We start from the raw sequence: 17,759 nt of genomic DNA, 5'->3' as shown, positions 1-17,759 counted from the left end.
CTTACACTGGTTTCTCTATGGTGGTCAAGTGTATCTGGAGAAAACCTTGTGGGTGTTTGAAAGTGGTTGAATCTCTGCTTGATGAGATTCTCGCCGATCTTGCCAATGAAAGTCACGGAAGCGAATCAAGTGGACCAAAGTGTATTACCCGTCGAAGTGCTGGTTTACCTTTTGTTACTCAAGCGATTGTTTCTTCTGAATCAAAAGAGAATCGAAACAAATTACTTGGTCATGTAATCAACAGGTTGGTTGAAATTTGTTCGAAACAATCAGCTGAAGATTGGCAGAAAGTTCATTGTTTGAATGTGATTCGAGCTCTAATGAAAGATCAACGTCTAGGTGATCGAGTTGTCTCCTGTTAACCTACAAGGAACCTCTTGAGCCTCTATGTTTCAAATCACCTGTTGCAAAGATTCGTGATCTTGCCGCTCAAGTATTGGCACAAGTGATCAGCGTCATAGAGAAATTGATCTTTCAATCAATGGAATTCACCTGTAAACAATCAAATTACTCACTGATTTTAACAATATGCATGAAAAGAAAGTCCAAGTTAATTGTGATTACGAACAAAATTAAAACGATCAACAGAATTAAATTGATTTGGTTTGTTTACTATTCTCAAATGTCAATGATTTTCTTTGTTTTTCTTACAAAATCTTTTCTTCTCTTTCTTTTTCTCTTAGTAACCGGTTGCTCTTGGCAACGGTCAATCGATTGAAAGAAAAAATAAAAATCGATTTTAGATTATCTCGAATGAGGAATGAGCCAAGTTTTAGATGGATTGGTTTCGATGGATTATCACAGAGTAGAATGATAGTCGATTATTGATAAATTTTAATCATTGAAAATAATTTATGAATAGTATAACATGAATTTTGAATGAATAATCAGTTGCGACTGATTCTTTTTATCAACTTGAATATCGAGACAAGGTTTGAGGTTATTCGGATATTATCAAAGTCTCTCTGTGTTGATTGTGATCGAGCCAAAAAGATTATACAAACGAACTGATATTAAATTAAAATCAGTCCGATTTTTTCGTTAGGCTCGATGATTAATGGAAAATCAGAAACGTTTAACTTCCTGACTTAATATAAGGCAGAAATGAATTACGAAACTTTCGATAAATTTCATGAGACATCATTAGTTTGTCATCTTCAGAACCAAAGTAAACATCAATTTTAGGATTTTGCGAGTGACAATAGTTTTTGATGGTTTGTATTTCTGCTAAATCGGTCCAATCATTTTTGAAATGCAGTAACGACAAATGAGGTAATTTACTTTTAATCTGGATCAAATCTTGTGAAGATAGTAAATATAAACTATTTCTGATACTCAAGTATCGACAGTTCGGAAACTTTTCTATAAATTTTAGTATATTTTCTCGATCCTGTTATAATTTGAAAAAAAGAAGCGAAATCGTTAGTCAGCTTTGATAGTAAACCAAACACTTATTTGTAGCTATTAAAGTCTTACCTTAGTAAAAAAATCTAAATCCAATCTTTGGACATTGAAGTTTCTGTTGATTTGAAGAATTCGATTCATTTTATTAAAATACACAGTCAGAGAAAAGTTGAGTAAATTTGGACACAAGTTCAAAAATTTTGTGAGAGTAGATCCATTATTTGAAGCATCGACAAGCTCGAGATGTAGAAGATTTCCAAATATCGGTAATTGGCTTTCGACGAGAACAAAATCTAAAAAAGATAAATGAGATTTAGTCGACTTTCGATATAGAGATGGAAAACTTACCATCATCAAATTTATCATCACAATAAGTAGTAAGTTGCTCGAGATTCGTCAAACATTGGGCGAATTTCAGAACATAGCGTAAATGCACATCATCGATGCAAAATCTTTTAGACCGGAAAAAATTTGAAGAGCCAAAAGATTTCACTTTCTTAAGATGACCAAAAGTTCTGAGATAACTTGTAGATATTGCGTAATTAGTAGTTCGTAGAACTTGAATATCACTCAGAAATGATGTTATTCTTTCTATGCTGTTACATTCGTGATTCATTGTAGAATTATAATCAAAACAGCTCAAGCCTTTAATTTGATTCGCTTTGGTGAGTAATTGAGCTAATGCATCGCAAATACAATTACCAGTGAAATTTTCAAGATGGATTAACTAACATCGAATGAGAATAAATTTTGAATTAATATCATCAATAAGAAAAGTTTTGTCTTTGTAAAACTTATTTTTTTACCTTAACATTAGGAAAAAGCTTCGAGGGTTCAATTTGCTTCAAGGAATCTGGGCGCATTGTGATAACACATTTACGAGTCGATGGGAAATGTCTTTGTTCAAGAGTATCATTGAGCTGCGTCAATCCATTTGAAGTAAACAATAAAACTATGGTTTAAATTTGGCAGAAAATCCGTATTAATATGTCATTTTAAACAACAAAGATCAATCTAATACTTACTGTCCAAGTGAGTGATCTTCTTCAGTCTCTTTTCCGCTAATATTTTCCAGCGCGGACAAACTGTAATTACGTGAATTAATTAACATTAAACTATCAATGCAACTGACAACTAGTTATCAAGAAAGAAAGAATCAATCATTTCCACTTACCTTTCATCAATGTAGCAAACTGTCGATATTGATAAAACTGATCAAAAATCAAAAGTAAACAATCATCAGGTAAATCGATGATATTCATTTTTGAAAATTTCATGAAACAATCTAAAAAATAAACCACACGATAAAAGATACAGAAAGAACTTTTCTCAACCGAAAAACTTTGGTAGTTTGAAATTCAAATTTCTTGTTGAAAATATAACCTGTCAACCTAACTGGTGGTCAGTTACTGACCATTTGAAGAGGTTATCTCTACCAACCCGCGCCTTTCAAATCAATGTTTCATTGTCATTCCGAATGCTATTTGTTTGAATGGACAATTTATGGCTTGTCCAAATTATAATTCCTAACGCATTCATACATTGGAATAATTTTTTGTAGTAAATTTGGACAAAAATCGAAGAATTGCGTAACGTAACAAGTGTCTTTATCATCGTTATAGATAAGTTTGTTTACATTGTTAGTTTCGAGTAAAACACTTTACAATCATACCAATCGGGATATGAAAAATTACTTTCGACCTTGATTGTATAACTTAAATGTAGTAACGAATACATGGAGTATATGAATTTTTGAATTATTAGTTGCCATTGGAGCGACTGATTCTTTTTATCAACTTGAATCTCGAGACAAGGTTGGAGCTTATTCGAGTATTTTTAATCAGCTCGATTCTTCTTGTTAGGTTGGATTATAAATGTAGAATCAGAAACTTTTAATCTTTAGACTTCATTTATGTAGAAATGAATTATCAAACTTTCGATAAAGTTCATTAGACATCATTAGTTTCTTATTTGAATAACCAAAGTAAACATCAATTTTAGGATTTTGCGAGTGACAATAGTTTTTGATGATTTGTATTTCTGCTAAATCGGTCCAATCATTTTTGACCTGCAATAATGACAAATATGGTAATGTACTTATAATCTGGATCAAACCTGATGAAGATAGTGAAGCATTACACCAAGTATCTACAGTTTGGGAACTTTTCAATAAATTTTGGTATCTCTTCTCGATTCTGTAAAAATTTGAAAGAAGCGAAATCGTTAGTTGACCTTGATAAGTTACCAAATAATTATTTGTGGCTATTAAATTTACCCAATAAAAATGTAAACCCAATCTTTGGACATTGAAGTTTATGTTGATTTGGTGAATTAGTTCCATTCGATATTCATTCATATTCAGAGAAAAATTGAGTAAATTTGGGCACAAGTTCAAGAATTTTGTAAAAGTCAAACCATTTGATGAAATATTTTCAAGGCGAAGATGTAAAATATTTCTAAATATCGGTAATTGGTCTTGGACGCTCAAAATCTAATAAAAGATAAACACGATTTAGTCCAATTTTGTTATCGAGATAATAACAAACTTACCATCAGACTCCTAATGGATAAACTATTCAAACGATTAAAGTGCTCCCTGGAAACTGCAATCAGAGAATCATGTCAAGAAGACTGTGTTACAATTGATCCTAATCCAAGAAAAATCTTTCACAATGTTACTCAATATTAATCCGAGTAATGTTATCTCAGCATCTTACCTGTTCCGATGTTCAACCAAAAACTTTTTACACTTCGAGGTCAAATGACAAAAACAATGACCATCAACATCGTCTCAGCCAAACAATAAGTACGAAAATCAGTTAAGAAAAGTTTGCTATTAATATTTTACCATTTACTGGTGACAAATTTAAACAAGCGATAGTCTAGAAAGTGAACTTAAATTAATCAACTTAATATCGAAATGATTTATTAATGTAGCGAAAAATTAGATTTTATAATCGATTCGATTAATTTTTAAATCAATTTTACAATTTTGTGACAGAAAATATTCATTTAGAGCTGTAATTTTGCAATGATGTGCAAGGCAACCACTTAGAGACAAATTGGACAAATGTGGTAATAATTTGATCATTTCAATAAGATCTGATTGTGTGACAAATCCAGTGATTATCAAGTGACGAATGTTAGGGAATTTTCTTGCAAGATAAATAATATTGATTTTACGAGCCTGAAAATTCGAGAAACAAGTAATGAAACATTAACGAACATTCAAACTTATCAATTATTGAAAAATCTTCTTGATAATCAATCGATCGGGAATTGATAAAAAGACTTACCTGTTTAATAAAAATGGACAGTCTTTCTAAATTATAATGTTTGACGCATTCATCCATTTGAATAATGCTTTTAAAAGTCAGGTAGAAATTGCGTAAATTTGGACAAAAGTCGACGAATTTAGTAGCATAACAAGTACTCGACTTGGAACAATAATAGAGACTTTCAAGTTTTTCAAACTTTGGACCAATGTAATTTTCGATCCATCCTAAAATTGTGAGAATGAATTTAGATAGAGTTTAGAATAAGATTGACCCGAGAATGAGAAAAGCTTTCTAACCCTTTTCATCAAATGTTGTGTCACAAACCACATTAAGAAGCTCGAGATTAATCAATGATGCGGCGAAATTAATAACATGCATCATATTCACCGACATTGCCGTATAGCCAAATTTTTTCAATCTCTTTAAATGACCATGATTCTTGAGATACTTTTTAAGCAACTGGTCATTGTTAGTGCCTAATTTCTCAACACTTTCCAAATGAGGTATGATCTTTTCATCCAATTGATTTTGTCGTTTATAAATTGAGAATTTAACTCATTATAGATAAAAAGGATGCAGATTGAGTTTCCAGTGCCAAGAAGATTAGCTAATATACCAGATGAACCATTTTGCAAATTTATGCTCTGAGTTGGAACAAAGATCAGAACAATTACCATGAATGAGCGAGTTCATCATCATTGTTAACAAACTTTACTTACATAGACATTTGGAAGAACTTGAGAGAGTTTAATTCGCTCTAGAAAAGTCGCCTTATTCGTAAGAACATATTTTCCCGTATAATTTTTCCATCCTGTTTGTAATTCTGACAATTTTGACACATCTTCAATAAGAATAAGTAAATAGAATTTTGGAACAAAAATCATAACCAGCAATTGTAAATTATTCCAAGAAACTCTGAGGCATTTAGAGATTATCAATAATCTATTGAGTACTTACATTTCAAGTGTGTTACTTTCTTCAATCGCTCTTGAACCAAAATTCGCCATCGAGAACAAACTGTAATCATAAATACAATTTGAATGAAAAAACATCCAACTTTTAAAGTAAATGAATCTCTATGGTGAAAAATTCTCTGACGTTACTTACTCTTTGATAAGGTTGGAAATTGTTTGAGATCGAAGAACTGTTCGAAAATCAATATTAAACAATCATCAGGTAAATCGTTGATATTCATTGTGATCTTAATAATAATTCACTAGTTGCAAGATGAAAGTGATTACAGTTCAACACCCATTCAGAGAGTAGGCAAGACACAGGAGTAAATGAACAATGTTCACTGAACATTAACTAATAGCCACTTGCAGAATCTAATGGCTCTGGCATCAGTAACGATTGCTTAGTTAGTTTTAGGTTTAATTGTTGTGTTAATAAATCATTAGCCATTTTGATAAGTGGCTAATAGTCGGCTAATCAAATCTTCATTAACTTTGGTGTTTGAAGATGAAGAGACGCCGACCAAAGGATGAATAGCCTCCACTTTTGTTGTCTCTTTCATTTATCAAGCCAATCGACCGATAATCAATTTTGAAAGTTTAGTCCAACGGTTAGACTTTAAATTGTATAATAAAGATGATGTTTAAATTGTGGGTGGCATTGTGTCTTATCAAAAGCAAAAATCAACATGCAAACAATCAATTAACCATTAAAAACAATAATTAATCACATGATAGTTTATCATCCTTACTAGTTCAAAGTACAGTTACTTTAGTGCAGTTAATAATTGCCAGTTATTAATCAAATTACAGACAAAGATTAATCAATCGATTGCTATATCATATTTAAATCGAATATCTTTTGATAAATTGGTTTTCGTTTGAAAGTTTAATCAGGATGAATATCAACAGTCTACTCGATAATTGTTTAATTTTAATTTCCATTTTCAGCTTAATCAGTTGAAACAATTTCCAAAATAAGTAAATAAGTGAAATAAATAATGAATTTTCAAAGAAAAGTTTATTTAAGAAAATTTTCTTCATTCTTCTCTTTGTTTCTAATTACAGTTTGTTCGCGATTGAAAAATTTGATTCAAATTTGAATGCAAAAATTTACGCACTTAAAATGTACAATATGATATTCATGTTACCAATTCTGTAAATGGTGAAAACTTTTAACTCTTCCATAAGTTCGCTATCGGAATCGTTGGAAAATTTCCTAATTGCCGAATTCCTAAAACCTCTTAAAGATATGATTCAATCATAAGCTCAATTGTATATGAGATAGAAAATTGATTAAAATATTCAACAGAATTTGCCTTTTCTATTCAACTGAATTGCGAACCAAAAAAAGAAAATGATTCATAAATTTTCCTTCAGATGGAGTTACTGTTCAACGGAACATGTGGTTGTGGTAAACACGTGGAATTTGAATAATTAAATTGTTGTCATCTAATTGATTCTTTGATTGAATGAACTGTTCAAGATACAGATATAATGTAATTCAGTTTCCAATTCGGCTTCAATTCTGTTCAGCGCTCTAATGGTTCGTATTTTTGGTGTTAATCGTTCATAGGATTACAATCACAAGAAAAATCCAATCCAGTTAATTACAATTGGTAAAGTTTATTTGGAAAGATTAATTTCTTCAGTTGATTGTAACTTTTTCCATTCATCTCTTACCTCGAAAAACAATCAATCAACAAGTTGATTATTTTCACGATTTGCAAAACAAATTAAATTCGTTAACCTCTCATTTTCTGTCGAAATTAAATGATCCTAATTTAACCTTAGAAGTTAACAAAATGTTAATCATGATACAATTATGGATCCAATCAAAGTTTTTCTGTGTTGATTGTTGAGCCAAAAAGATGATCAAAAGTGGATTGGAAATTAACAGCTACATCTTCAGACTTCATTTATGTAGAAATGGTTTTGAAACTTTCGATAAAGTTTATGAAACATCAATAGTTTTCCATCTTTAGAACCAAAGTAAACATCGATTTTAGGATTTTGTGAGTGACAATGGTTTTTCACGATTTGTTTTTCTGCTAAATTTTTCGAATCATGTTTGACATGAAATAATGACAAATGAGGTAATGATCTTATAATCTGGATCAGTTCGTCTGGAGATAGTGAAGCATAATAAGCACTCATACTTAAGTATCGACAGTTTGGAAACTTTTCAATGGTTTTTAAAATCTGTTCTGGATCCTGTTATGATTTGAAAGAAAAAAGTGGAATCATTAGGTAGTCTTGTTAGTTTACCAAATAATTTTTTGTAGCTATTGAAGTCTTACCTGCGTAACAAAACGTAAATCCAATCTTTGGACATTGAAGTTTCTGTTGATTTGGTGAATTTGGTCAATGTCATTAGTAATCAATTCCAGAGAAAGGTCGAGTAAATTTGGACACAAGTTCAAAAATTTTGCAAAAGTTGATCTGTCATACGAATAATCTGTAAGTTTAAGATGTAAAAGATTTCCAAATATCGGTATTTGGTTTTCGACTTGAACAAAATCTAAAAAAAAATAAACGAAATTTAGTCCAATTTTGTTATCGAGATAATAAACAAACTTACAATCATAAGATTCATCATCACAATAAGTAGTAAGTTGCTCAAGATTCGTCAAAAAATGGGCGAATTTCAGAACACGGAGTAAATTTACAGCCTGGCAATATTTAGGAGAGCCAAGAGATTTCAATTTCAACAGATGACCAAAAGTTCTGAGATAACTTGTAACTATTAAGTCATTACTAATTCCTAGAAATTCAATATCACTCAGAAATGGTGTTATACTTTGCTCTGCTCTTCTCACGATGTTACATTCGTGAAAATTCATTTTGATATTATGATCAAATAAGTTCAAGCCTTTAAGTCTACGAGTTGACTTGTGCGAAAATTTAGCGAGTAATTGAGCTAATGCAGCGCAAAGACAGCGTCGTTTCAGTTTTAAATTTTCAAGATGGATTATCTACCAATGAACGAGAATAAATGATTAATTAATATTATGAATGAGAAAAGTTTTTCTTTGTATAACTTACCTTAACATTGAGAAGAAGTTTGAGAGTTTAATTTTCTTCAAGGAGCCTGGTCTAATTGTCAGAGTACATTTACGAGTCAATGAAAGATAAGGTTCTTTAAGAGAATCATCAATCTGCATTAAGTGATTAGAAAATGAAACTTTAATGAATTTAAATTTGACAGAAAATCCGTATTAATATTACATTTTGGATAACAAAGATCAATATAATACTTACTGTCCAAGTGAGTGATCTTCTTCAAACTCTTTTCCGATAATATTTTCCAGCGCCTACAAACTTTGCGTATATTAACTCATTAGAATTAAAATATCAATTCAACTTGAAACTATTGATTAAGAATCATAATTAATATTGAATGAATCAATCATTTTTACTTACCTTTCATCAATATCGGAAATTGTCGCAATTGATAAAACTGATCAAAAATCAAAAGCAAACAGTCATCGTGTAAATCGTTGATATTCATTGTTGAAAGATGCATGAAACAATCTGAAAAATAAACCACACGATAAAAAGAGCAGAAAGAACTTTTCTTGACCGAAAAACGTGGTTGTTCGAAATTCAAATTTCTTGTTGAAAATATAACCTGTCAACCTAACTGGTGGTCAGTTACTGACCATTTGAAGAGTTTATAAACTAAACAATTTTGAGAGAAGAAAAAAGGAAAACCAAAAGAGAGAAAATTTTCTTTTGAACCTACAAACAAAACTCTTACAAAATCTTTTCTTCTCTTTCTTTTTCTCTTAGTAACCGGTTGCTCTTGGCAACGGTCAATCGATTGAAAGAAAAAACTAAAATCGATTTTAGATTATCTCGAATGAGGAATGAGCCAAGTTTTAGATGGATTGGTTTCGATGGATTATCACAGAGTAGAATGATAGTCGATTATTGATAAATTTTAATCATTGAAAATAATTTATGAATAGTATAACATGAATTTTGAATGAATAATCAGTTGCGACTGATTCTTTTTATCAACTTGAATATCGAGACAAGATTGGAGCTTATTCGGGTATTATCAATTTGTATCTCGAATCGACAGTCATTCGCAATGGATGTAATCATGATACAATTGTGGATCCAATCAAAGTCTCTCTGTGTTGATTGTGATCGAGCCAAAAAGATTATACAAACGAACTGATATTAAATTAAAATCAGTCCGATTTTTTCGTTAGGTTCGATGATAAATGGAAAATCAGAAATGTTTAACTTCCCGACTTAATAAAAGGTAGAAATGAATTACGAAACTTTCGATAAAGTTCATGAGACATCATTAGTTTCTCATCTGTAGAACCAAAGTAAACATCAATTTTAGGATTTTGCGAGTGACAATAGTTTTTGATTTGTATTTTTGCTAAATCGATCCAATTATCTTTGGCATGCAATAACGACAAATGAGGTAATGTACTTATAATCTGGATCAAATCTTGTCGTGATAAACTTAAACTACTGATACTCAAGTATCGACAGTTCGGAAACTTTTCCATAAATTTTAGTATATTTTCTCGATCCTGTTATAATTTGAAAAAAAGAAGCGAAATCGTTAGTCAGTTCTGATAGTAAACCAAACCATTATTTGTAGCTATTAAAGTCTTACCAAATAAAATCGTAAATCCAATCTTTGGACATTGAAGTTTCTGTTGATTTGACGAATTCGATTAATTTTAGCATAAAACACAGTCAGAGAAAGGTTGAGTAAATTTGGACACAAGTTCAAAAATTTTGTGAAAGTAGATCCATCATTTGAAGCATCGACAAGCTCGAGATGTAGAAGATTTCCAAATATCGGTAATTGGCTTTCGACGAGAAATGAATCTAAAAAAAATGAGATTTAGTCGGATTTTGATATAGAGATGATGGAAAACTTACCATCATAAAATTCATCATCACAATAAGTAGTAAGTTGCTCGAGATTCGTCAAACATTGGGCGAATTTCAGAACATAGCGTAAATGCACCTCCTCGATGTAAAATCTGGTAGACTGGAAGTAATTTGAAGAGCCAAAAGATTTCAATTTCTTGAGATGACCAAAGGTTCTGAGATACCTTGTAGATATTGCGTAATTACTAATTCGTAGAACTTGAATATCACTCAGAAATGATGTTATTCTTTCTATGCTGTTACATTCGTGATTCATTGTAGAATTATAATCAAAACAGCTCAAGCCTTTAATTTGATTCGCTTTGGTGAGTAATTGAGCTAATGCATCGCAAATACAATTACCAGTGAAATTTTCAAGATGGATTAACTAACATCGAATGAGAATAAATTTTGAATTAATATCATCAATAAGAAAAGTTTTGTCTTTGTAAAACTTATTTCTTACCTTAACATTAGGAAGAAGCTTCGAGAGTTCAATTTTCTTCAAGAAATCTGGGCTTATTGTGATAACACATTTACGAGTCGATGGGAAATGTCTTTGTTCAAGAGTATCATCGAGCTGCGTCAATCCATTTGAAGTAAACAATAAAACTATGGTTTAAATTTGGCAGAAAATCCGTATTAATATGTCATTTTAAACAACAAAGATCAATCTAATACTTACTGTCCAAGTGAGTGATCTTCTTCAGTCTCTTTTCCGCTAATATTTTCCAGCGCGGACAAACTGTAATTACGTGAATTAATTAACATTAAACTATCAATGCAACTGACAACTAGTTATCAAGAAAGAAAGAATCAATCATTTCCACTTACCTTTCATCAATGTAGCAAACTGTCGCAATTGATAAAACTGATCAAAAATCAAAAGTAAACAATCATCAGGTAAATCGATGATATTCATTTTTGAAAATTTCATGAAACAATCTAAAAAATAAACCACACGATAAAAAGAGCAGAAAGAACTTTTCTTGACCGAAAAACGTGGTTGTTCGAAATTCAAATTTCTTGTTGAAAATATATTTAATATAACCTGTCAACCTAACTGGTGGTCGGTTACTGACCACTTGAAGAGTTTATCTCTATCCACCCGCGCCTTTCAAATCAATGTTTCATTGTCATTCCGAATGTTATTTGTTTGAATGGACAATTTATGGCTTGTCCAAATTATAATTCCTAATGCATTCATACATTGGAATAGTTTTTTGTTGTAAATTTGGACGAAGCTCGATGAATTTAGTAACGTAACAAGTGTCTTTATCTTCGTGTTAGATAAGTTTGTTTACATTGTTAGTTTCAAGTAAAACACTTTACAATCATACCAATCGGGATCACGATTTCCGACATGATTATAATAATTGATCAGTTGACGTATCTCTATTTAATCGACTCATTTCGGCTTAGTTTGTTCGATATGCACGTGTCTTCGAACTCTTTTATCATCCGATTGTGTATACGACTACGAAATAATCAAATGGTATCATATGATCATCATTAAAATTGAAACTTCTTCACCTTTGTAACAATCAACCTTCATACAATGAACCTTTAAATACTCAAGGATTATTACGAGAGTCAATTTATCATTACGATGAATCAACTCGTCTCCAATCACTTGGTGTAATCATCGAGACTCGTAAATTATCAACTCCACTTCCCGCTGAGCAATTAGATTTAATATCTTTCATGTACAATTGTATTCGTCATCATGTGAAACAGATTGAAACTGATCGATCTCATAAGAATTTAATTACCAGTTTAACTGAGCACACAAGTGATTTACTGGAATCATTTAAAACTGGATCGAATTCAAGTTCAAGTGAATTGATCGAAAGACCATTACATTCTTATAGTCGATTTATAATGACGGTGGAAATCCTATTAAGGGAACAATTGATCATTTTTGAAGATCAAATGGTCTGTGATCTACACACAATTTGCTTAATTTTAATCTCGCAATTCAAATCCAATCCACAGAATGTGCAATTTGCTAGTTGTCAAGATTTTCTCGTCAAATTAATCTACTTTTCCCTTTATTATTCCCCAATCGATGTACGAAACAAAGTGATCTTTATACTCTCCTCGCCCACACTACCAACAGAGATGATACACTTTCGAACAGTTTTGTTCAAATTCTTGTCCGATTCTTTGGTAAAGAAATTGGATCCACTGGAAGGGTCGGTTCGCGATGAGATAATGTCCGATTTCGAGCTGAACGTTCCCGAAGCTTCATTTGAAGTCGAACCTCAAACCAAAGTGAAATTAGAAGTTAACAAAATGTTAATCATGATACAATTATGGATTTAATCAAACTCTCTCTTTGTTGATTGTGATCAAGCCAAAAGATGATACAAACAAACTGATATTGAATTATAATCAGTTCGATTTTTTTGTTAGGTTCGATTATAAATCGAAAATCAGAAATGTTTAACTTCCCGACTTGATATATGTAGAAATGAATTACAAAACTTTCGATAAAGTTCATGAGACATCATTAGTTTCTCATCTGTAGAACCAAAATAAACATCAATTTTAGGATTTTGCGAGTGACAATAGTTTTTCACGATTTGTATTTCTGCTAAATCGGTGCAATCATTTTGGACATGCAATAACGACAAGTTAGGTAATGTACTTATAATCTGGATCAAATCTTGTGAAGGTAGTACACATACACTACTGATACTCAAGTATCGACAGTTCGGAAACTTTTCAGTAGTTTTTAGTTTCTTTTCTAGCCCCTGTAAAAATTTGAAAGAATGAAGCGAAATCGTTAGTTACAGATATGAGTTGCAGTCTTGATAATTTACCAAACAATTAATTGTAGCTATTAATACTAAAGTCTTACCACAGGAGGTAAAAATAAATCCAATCTTTGGACATTGAAGTTTCTGTTGATTTGATGAATTCTGTCCATTTTACCAAGAAACACAGTCAGAGAAAGGTTGATTAAATTTGGACACAAGTTCAAGAATTTTATGAAATTAGATCCATTTAGCGATTTATCTTGAAGCTGAAGATGCAAAAGATTTCCAAATATCGGTAAATGGCTTTCTAGTTGAATAAAATCTAATAAAAGATAATCGAAATTAGGTCAAATTTTAGCATAGAGATAATGAAAACTTACGATAATCAAACTCATCATCACAAAAAGCAACAAGTCGCTCGAGATTTGTCAAAAACTGGGCAAATTTAAGAACATGGAGTAAATTTACAGGCTGGAAGTAATTTGAAGAACCAAGAGATTTCAATTTCTTAAGATGACCAAAAGTTCTGAGATAACTTGTTAATAATGCGTAATTACTAATTCGTAGAACTTGAATATGACTCAGAAATGGTGTTATTCTTTTCATGATGTTACATTCGTGATTCATTTGAGGTGGATAATCAAAACAGCTCAAGCCTTTAATTTGATTCGCGTTGGTGAGTAAATGAGCTAATGCAACGCAGAGACAATTATCAGCGAAATTTTCAAGATGGATTATCTAATATCAAATGAGCATAAATTTGAAATTAATGAGATGAATGAGAAAAATTTCGTCTCTGTTAAACTTATTCCTTACCTTAACATTAGAAAGGAGCTCCGAGAGTTCAATTTTCTCCAAGAAGTCTTGGCTTATTGTGATAACACCTTCATGAGTCGATGGAAGATGTTTTTGTTCACAAGTATCATCGAGCTGCATCAATCTTTCAGATGGAGTGATTAATGCAACTATGGTTTAAATTTGGTAGAGAAACTCATTAATGTGTCATTTAAATCAACAGAAGTTAGGATAATACTTACTGTGTAAGTGAGTGATCTTCTTCAGTCTCTTTTCCACTAATATTTTCCAGCGCCTACAAACTGCGATTACGTGAATTTATTATTATTCAAATATCGGTAAGATGAGCGTTAATAATTGGAGGTGGAGCCTATGGTTATTCAACACACTTATCATTGGTGTCCATTAGTTTAAAATGTCGAAATTAAGCTGAATTTTGGGTTAATTGTGTGCCCGTTTGATTGTCCCAGGCCCTCCGGGCCTTCCTCTGTCGATTTTGACCCTTTCAATGAAGACCTAACTTAATTTAAACAAACACAGGGATAAGTGTGTTAGATAGCTATTATCTCCACCTCCAACCATTAACGCTCATCTTACCCAAATATCAATTCAACTTGCAACTGATGATTAAGTAGATGGTCTTTATGATAGAAATCAATAATTTCCACTTACCTTTCATCAATGTAGCAAATTGTCGCAATTGATAAAACTGATCAAAAATCAAAAGTAAACAATCATCAGGTAAATCGTTGATATTCATTGTTGAAAGTTACATGAAACAATCTAAAAAATAAACCACTTGATAAAAGATACAGAAAGAACTTTTCTTGAAACTTTAGTTGTTTGAAATTCAAAATTTTGAAAATTTAACATGTGCAGCTCTAACTGACGGTCAGTTACTGACCATTTGAAAAGTTTATCTCTATCGGACCGCGCCTTTCAAATCAATGAAATTTGAAACTTCTTCATCTTTGTAACAATCAACCTTCATACAATGAACCTTTAAATACTCAAGGATTATTACGAGAGTCAATTTATCATTACGATGAATCAACTCGTCTCCAATCACTTGGTGTAATCATCGAGACTCGTAAATTATCAACTCCACTTCCCGCTGAGCAATTAGATTTAATCAAGGAATCACTCAACATGGGACTGACCATTCAAGAGCCATGTAATCGTCAACGATTTCTGGTCCTAATGGATAAACTATTCAAACGATTAAAGTGCTCCCTGGAAACTGCAATCAGAGAATCGCGTCAACAAGATTGTGTTACAATTTACAAATCGTTCATAATTGATCCTAATCCGAGAAAAAGCTTTCACAATGTTACTCAATATAAATCCGATCAATGTTATCTCAGCATCTTACCTGTTCCGATGTTCAACCAATAACTTTTTACACTTCGAGGTCAAATGACAAAAACAATGACCATCAACATCGTCTCAGCCAAACAATAAGTACGAAAATCAGTTAAGAAAAGTTTGCTATTAATATTTTACCATTTGCTGGTGACAAATTTAAACAAGCGATAGTCTAGAAAGTGAACTTAAATTAATCTACTTAATATCGAAATGATTTATTAATGTAGCGAAAAATTAGATTTTATAATCGATTCGATTAATTTTTAAATCAATTTTACGATTTTGTGACAGAAAATATTCATTTAGAGCTGTAATTTTGCAATGATGTGTAAGGCAACCACTTAGAGACAAATTGGACAAATGTGGTAATAATTTGATCATTTCAATAAGATCTGATTGTGTGACAGCACCAGTGATTATCAAGTGACGAATGTTAGGAAATTTTCTTGCAAGATAAATAATATTGACTTCTCTCGCCTGAAAATTCGAGAAACAAGTAATGAAACATTAACGGACATTCAAACTTATCGATTATTGAAAAATCATCTTGATAATCAATCGATCGGAAATTTATAAAAAGACTTACCCGTTGAATAAGAATGGACAGTTTTTCTAAATTATAATGTTTGACGCATTCATCCATTGGAATAATGTTTTTAAAAGTCAGGTGGAAATTGCGTAAATTTGGACAAAAGTCGACGAATTTAGTAGCATAACAAGTACTCGACTTGGAACGATAATAGAGACTTTCAAGTTTTTCAAACTTTGGACCAATGTAATTTTCGATCCATCCTAAAATTGTGAGAATGAATTTAGATAGAGTTTAGAATAAGATTGACCCGAGAATGAGAAACGCTTTCTAACCTTTTTCAAATGTTCTGTCACAAACCACATAAAGAAGCTCGAGATTAATCAATGATGCGGCGAAACTAATAACATGCATCATATTCACCGGAATTAATCGATAGCCAAATTTTTTCAATCTCTTTAAATGACCATGATTCTTGAGATACTTTTTGACCAACTGGTCATTGTTAGTGGCCAATTTCTCAACACTTTCCAAATGAGGTATGATCTTTTCATCCAATTGATTTTTGTCGATTATGAATTGAGAATTTAACTCATTATTGATAAAAAGGATGCAGATTGAGTTTCCAGTGCCAAGAAGATTAGCTAATATACCAGATGAACCATTTTGCAAATTTATGCTCTGAGTTGGAACAAAGATCAGAACAATTACCATGAATGAGCGAGTTCATCATCATTGTTAACAAACTTTACTTACATAGACATTTGGAAGAACTTGAGAGAGTTTAATTCGCTCTAGAAAAGTCGCCTTATTCGTAAGAACATATTTTCCCGTATAATTTTTCCATCCTGTTTGTAATTCTGACAATTTTGACACATCTTCAATAAGAATAAGTAAATAGAATTTTGGAACAAAAATCATAACCAGCAATTGTAAATTATTCCAAGAAACTCTGAGGCATTTAGAGATTATCAATAATCTATTGAGTACTTACATTTCAAGTGTGTTACTTTCTTCAATCGCTCTTGAACCAAAATTCGCCATCGAGAACAAACTGTAATCATAAATACAATTTGAATGAAAAAACATCCAACTTTTAAAGTAAATGAATCTCTATGGTGAAAAAATTCTCTGGACGTTACTTACTCTTTGATAAGGTTGGAAATTGTTTGAGATCGAAGAACTGTTCGAAAATCAATATTAAACAATCATCAGGTAAATCGTTGATATTCATTGTGATCTTAATAATAATTCACTAGTTGCAAGATGAAAGTGATTACAGTTCAACACCCATTCAGAGAGTAGGCAAGACACAGGAGTAAATGAACAATGTTCACTGAACATTAACTAATAGCCACTTGCAGAATCTAATGGCTCTGGCATCAGTAACGATTGCTTAGTTAGTTTTAGGTTTAATTGTTGTATTAATAAATCATTAGCCATTTTGATAAGTGGCTAAGTGGCTAAGTGGCTAATAGTCAGCTAATCAAATCTTCATTAACTTTGGTGTTTGAAGATGAAGAGACGCCGACCAAAGGGTGAATAGCCTCCACTTTTGTTGTCTCTTTCATTTATCAAGCCAATCGACCGATAATCAATTTTGAAAGTTTAGTCCAACGGTTAGACTTTAAATTGTATAATAAAGATGATGTTTAAATTGTGGGTGGCATTGTGTCTTATCAAAAGCAAAAATCAACATGCAAACAATCAATTAACCATTGAAAACAATAATTAATCACATGATAATTTCATAATCATTTCATAATAA

At 31.5% G+C, this 17,759-nt stretch overlaps 5 protein-coding genes across 10 annotated transcripts; all 5 read right to left on the bottom strand.

Annotated features, from left to right (window-relative positions):
- Window positions 1–794: 794 nt before the first annotated feature.
- LOC128394242 (uncharacterized) lies at window positions 795–17,496 on the bottom strand. 4 transcript variants are annotated; one of them, XM_053354544.1, is made up of 13 exons: window positions 17,138–17,496; window positions 16,986–17,045; window positions 16,748–16,869; window positions 16,327–16,672; window positions 16,049–16,254; window positions 4,122–4,591; window positions 3,955–4,007; window positions 2,579–3,895; window positions 2,430–2,489; window positions 2,211–2,356; window positions 1,753–2,131; window positions 1,477–1,697; window positions 937–1,390 (listed from the first exon to the last, which is right to left on the bottom strand). In XM_053354544.1, exons 1-6 carry the CDS (start codon window positions 17,223–17,225, stop codon window positions 4,349–4,351), a joined length of 1,065 nt encoding a protein of 354 aa, XP_053210519.1. In that variant the 5' UTR covers window positions 17,226–17,496; the 3' UTR covers window positions 937–1,390; window positions 1,477–1,697; window positions 1,753–2,131; window positions 2,211–2,356; window positions 2,430–2,489; window positions 2,579–3,895; window positions 3,955–4,007; window positions 4,122–4,348. The 4 variants fall into 4 exon arrangements, with proteins under 4 accessions (XP_053210518.1, XP_053210517.1, XP_053210519.1 ...); XM_053354543.1 differs by lacking the exons at window positions 16,049–16,254; window positions 16,327–16,672; window positions 16,748–16,869; window positions 16,986–17,045; window positions 17,138–17,496 and having other exon boundaries at window positions 795–1,390; window positions 2,579–3,599; window positions 3,680–3,895; window positions 4,122–4,343; XM_053354542.1 differs by lacking the exons at window positions 16,049–16,254; window positions 16,327–16,672; window positions 16,748–16,869; window positions 16,986–17,045; window positions 17,138–17,496 and having other exon boundaries at window positions 795–1,390; window positions 4,122–4,343.
- On the bottom strand, window positions 4,918–6,034 carry LOC128394252 (uncharacterized). The gene is made up of 4 exons (XM_053354557.1): window positions 5,790–6,034; window positions 5,640–5,699; window positions 5,402–5,523; window positions 4,918–5,326 (listed from the first exon to the last, which is right to left on the bottom strand). Exons 1-4 carry the CDS (start codon window positions 5,875–5,877, stop codon window positions 5,159–5,161), a joined length of 438 nt encoding a protein of 145 aa, XP_053210532.1. The 5' UTR covers window positions 5,878–6,034; the 3' UTR covers window positions 4,918–5,158.
- Window positions 6,668–9,343, bottom strand: LOC128394250 (uncharacterized). Of its 3 annotated transcripts, none has more exons than XM_053354555.1 (6): window positions 9,059–9,343; window positions 8,897–8,956; window positions 8,681–8,793; window positions 8,217–8,610; window positions 7,936–8,093; window positions 6,668–7,849 (listed from the first exon to the last, which is right to left on the bottom strand). In XM_053354555.1, the coding sequence occupies exons 4-6, from the start codon at window positions 8,476–8,478 to the stop codon at window positions 7,544–7,546; spliced, it is 726 nt and encodes a 241-aa protein (XP_053210530.1). In that variant the 5' UTR covers window positions 8,479–8,610; window positions 8,681–8,793; window positions 8,897–8,956; window positions 9,059–9,343; the 3' UTR covers window positions 6,668–7,543. The 3 variants fall into 3 exon arrangements, with proteins under 3 accessions (XP_053210530.1, XP_053210528.1, XP_053210527.1); XM_053354553.1 differs by having other exon boundaries at window positions 6,671–7,849; window positions 7,936–8,156; window positions 8,681–8,819; window positions 8,897–9,005; window positions 9,059–9,340; XM_053354552.1 differs by having other exon boundaries at window positions 6,671–7,849; window positions 7,936–8,156; window positions 9,059–9,340.
- Window positions 9,567–11,606, bottom strand: LOC128394249 (uncharacterized). The gene is made up of 5 exons (XM_053354551.1): window positions 11,226–11,606; window positions 11,007–11,152; window positions 10,550–10,928; window positions 10,278–10,495; window positions 9,567–10,191 (listed from the first exon to the last, which is right to left on the bottom strand). The coding sequence occupies exons 3-5, from the start codon at window positions 10,815–10,817 to the stop codon at window positions 9,886–9,888; spliced, it is 792 nt and encodes a 263-aa protein (XP_053210526.1). The 5' UTR covers window positions 10,818–10,928; window positions 11,007–11,152; window positions 11,226–11,606; the 3' UTR covers window positions 9,567–9,885.
- Window positions 12,670–15,232, bottom strand: LOC128394245 (uncharacterized). Its single transcript, XM_053354548.1, has 6 exons — window positions 14,770–15,232; window positions 14,340–14,399; window positions 14,119–14,267; window positions 13,683–14,040; window positions 13,404–13,624; window positions 12,670–13,296 (listed from the first exon to the last, which is right to left on the bottom strand). The coding sequence occupies exons 1-6, from the start codon at window positions 14,855–14,857 to the stop codon at window positions 12,976–12,978; spliced, it is 1,197 nt and encodes a 398-aa protein (XP_053210523.1). The 5' UTR covers window positions 14,858–15,232; the 3' UTR covers window positions 12,670–12,975.
- Window positions 17,497–17,759: the final 263 nt, after the last annotated feature.

Source organism: Panonychus citri, unplaced genomic scaffold (assembly GCF_014898815.1).
Source record: "Panonychus citri isolate SS breed McGregor unplaced genomic scaffold, ASM1489881v1 Contig00139, whole genome shotgun sequence".
Taxonomy (NCBI): domain Eukaryota; kingdom Metazoa; phylum Arthropoda; class Arachnida; order Trombidiformes; family Tetranychidae; genus Panonychus; species Panonychus citri.
The sequence above is the reverse complement of the archived record's forward strand: the minus strand, read 5'-3'. Positions and strand labels throughout refer to the sequence as shown.

Coding starts and splice junctions, on each gene's coding strand:
- LOC128394242 (XM_053354542.1), bottom strand. CDS start 2,681: ATGAAATTTTCAAAAATGAATATCATCGATTTACCTGATGATTGTTTA. Junction 2,490..2,578: donor GTTTGCTACATTGATGAAAG/GTAAGTGGAAAT, acceptor ACGTAATTACAG/TTTGTCCGCGCTGGAAAATA. Junction 1,698..1,752: donor TGATGATAAATTTGATGATG/GTAAGTTTTCCA, acceptor TATCTTTTTTAG/ATTTTGTTCTCGTCGAAAGC.
- LOC128394252 (XM_053354557.1), bottom strand. CDS start 5,877: ATGAATATCAACGATTTACCTGATGATTGTTTAATATTGATTTTCGAA. Junction 5,524..5,639: donor GAAAGTAACACACTTGAAAT/GTAAGTACTCAA, acceptor TTCTTATTGAAG/ATGTGTCAAAATTGTCAGAA. Junction 5,327..5,401: donor AAGTTCTTCCAAATGTCTAT/GTAAGTAAAGTT, acceptor GTTCCAACTCAG/AGCATAAATTTGCAAAATGG.
- LOC128394250 (XM_053354553.1), bottom strand. CDS start 8,478: ATGAATTTTCACGAATGTAACATCGTGAGAAGAGCAGAGCAAAGTATA. Junction 8,157..8,216: donor TGATGATGAATCTTATGATT/GTAAGTTTGTTT, acceptor ATTTTTTTTTAG/ATTTTGTTCAAGTCGAAAAC. Junction 7,850..7,935: donor ATTTACGTTTTGTTACGCAG/GTAAGACTTCAA, acceptor AAATCATAACAG/GATCCAGAACAGATTTTAAA.
- LOC128394249 (XM_053354551.1), bottom strand. CDS start 10,817: ATGAATCACGAATGTAACAGCATAGAAAGAATAACATCATTTCTGAGT. Junction 10,496..10,549: donor TGATGATGAATTTTATGATG/GTAAGTTTTCCA, acceptor CATTTTTTTTAG/ATTCATTTCTCGTCGAAAGC. Junction 10,192..10,277: donor TGGATTTACGATTTTATTTG/GTAAGACTTTAA, acceptor AAATTATAACAG/GATCGAGAAAATATACTAAA.
- LOC128394245 (XM_053354548.1), bottom strand. CDS start 14,857: ATGAATATCAACGATTTACCTGATGATTGTTTACTTTTGATTTTTGAT. Junction 14,041..14,118: donor AGCTCCTTTCTAATGTTAAG/GTAAGGAATAAG, acceptor ATTTGATATTAG/ATAATCCATCTTGAAAATTT. Junction 13,625..13,682: donor TGATGATGAGTTTGATTATC/GTAAGTTTTCAT, acceptor ATCTTTTATTAG/ATTTTATTCAACTAGAAAGC.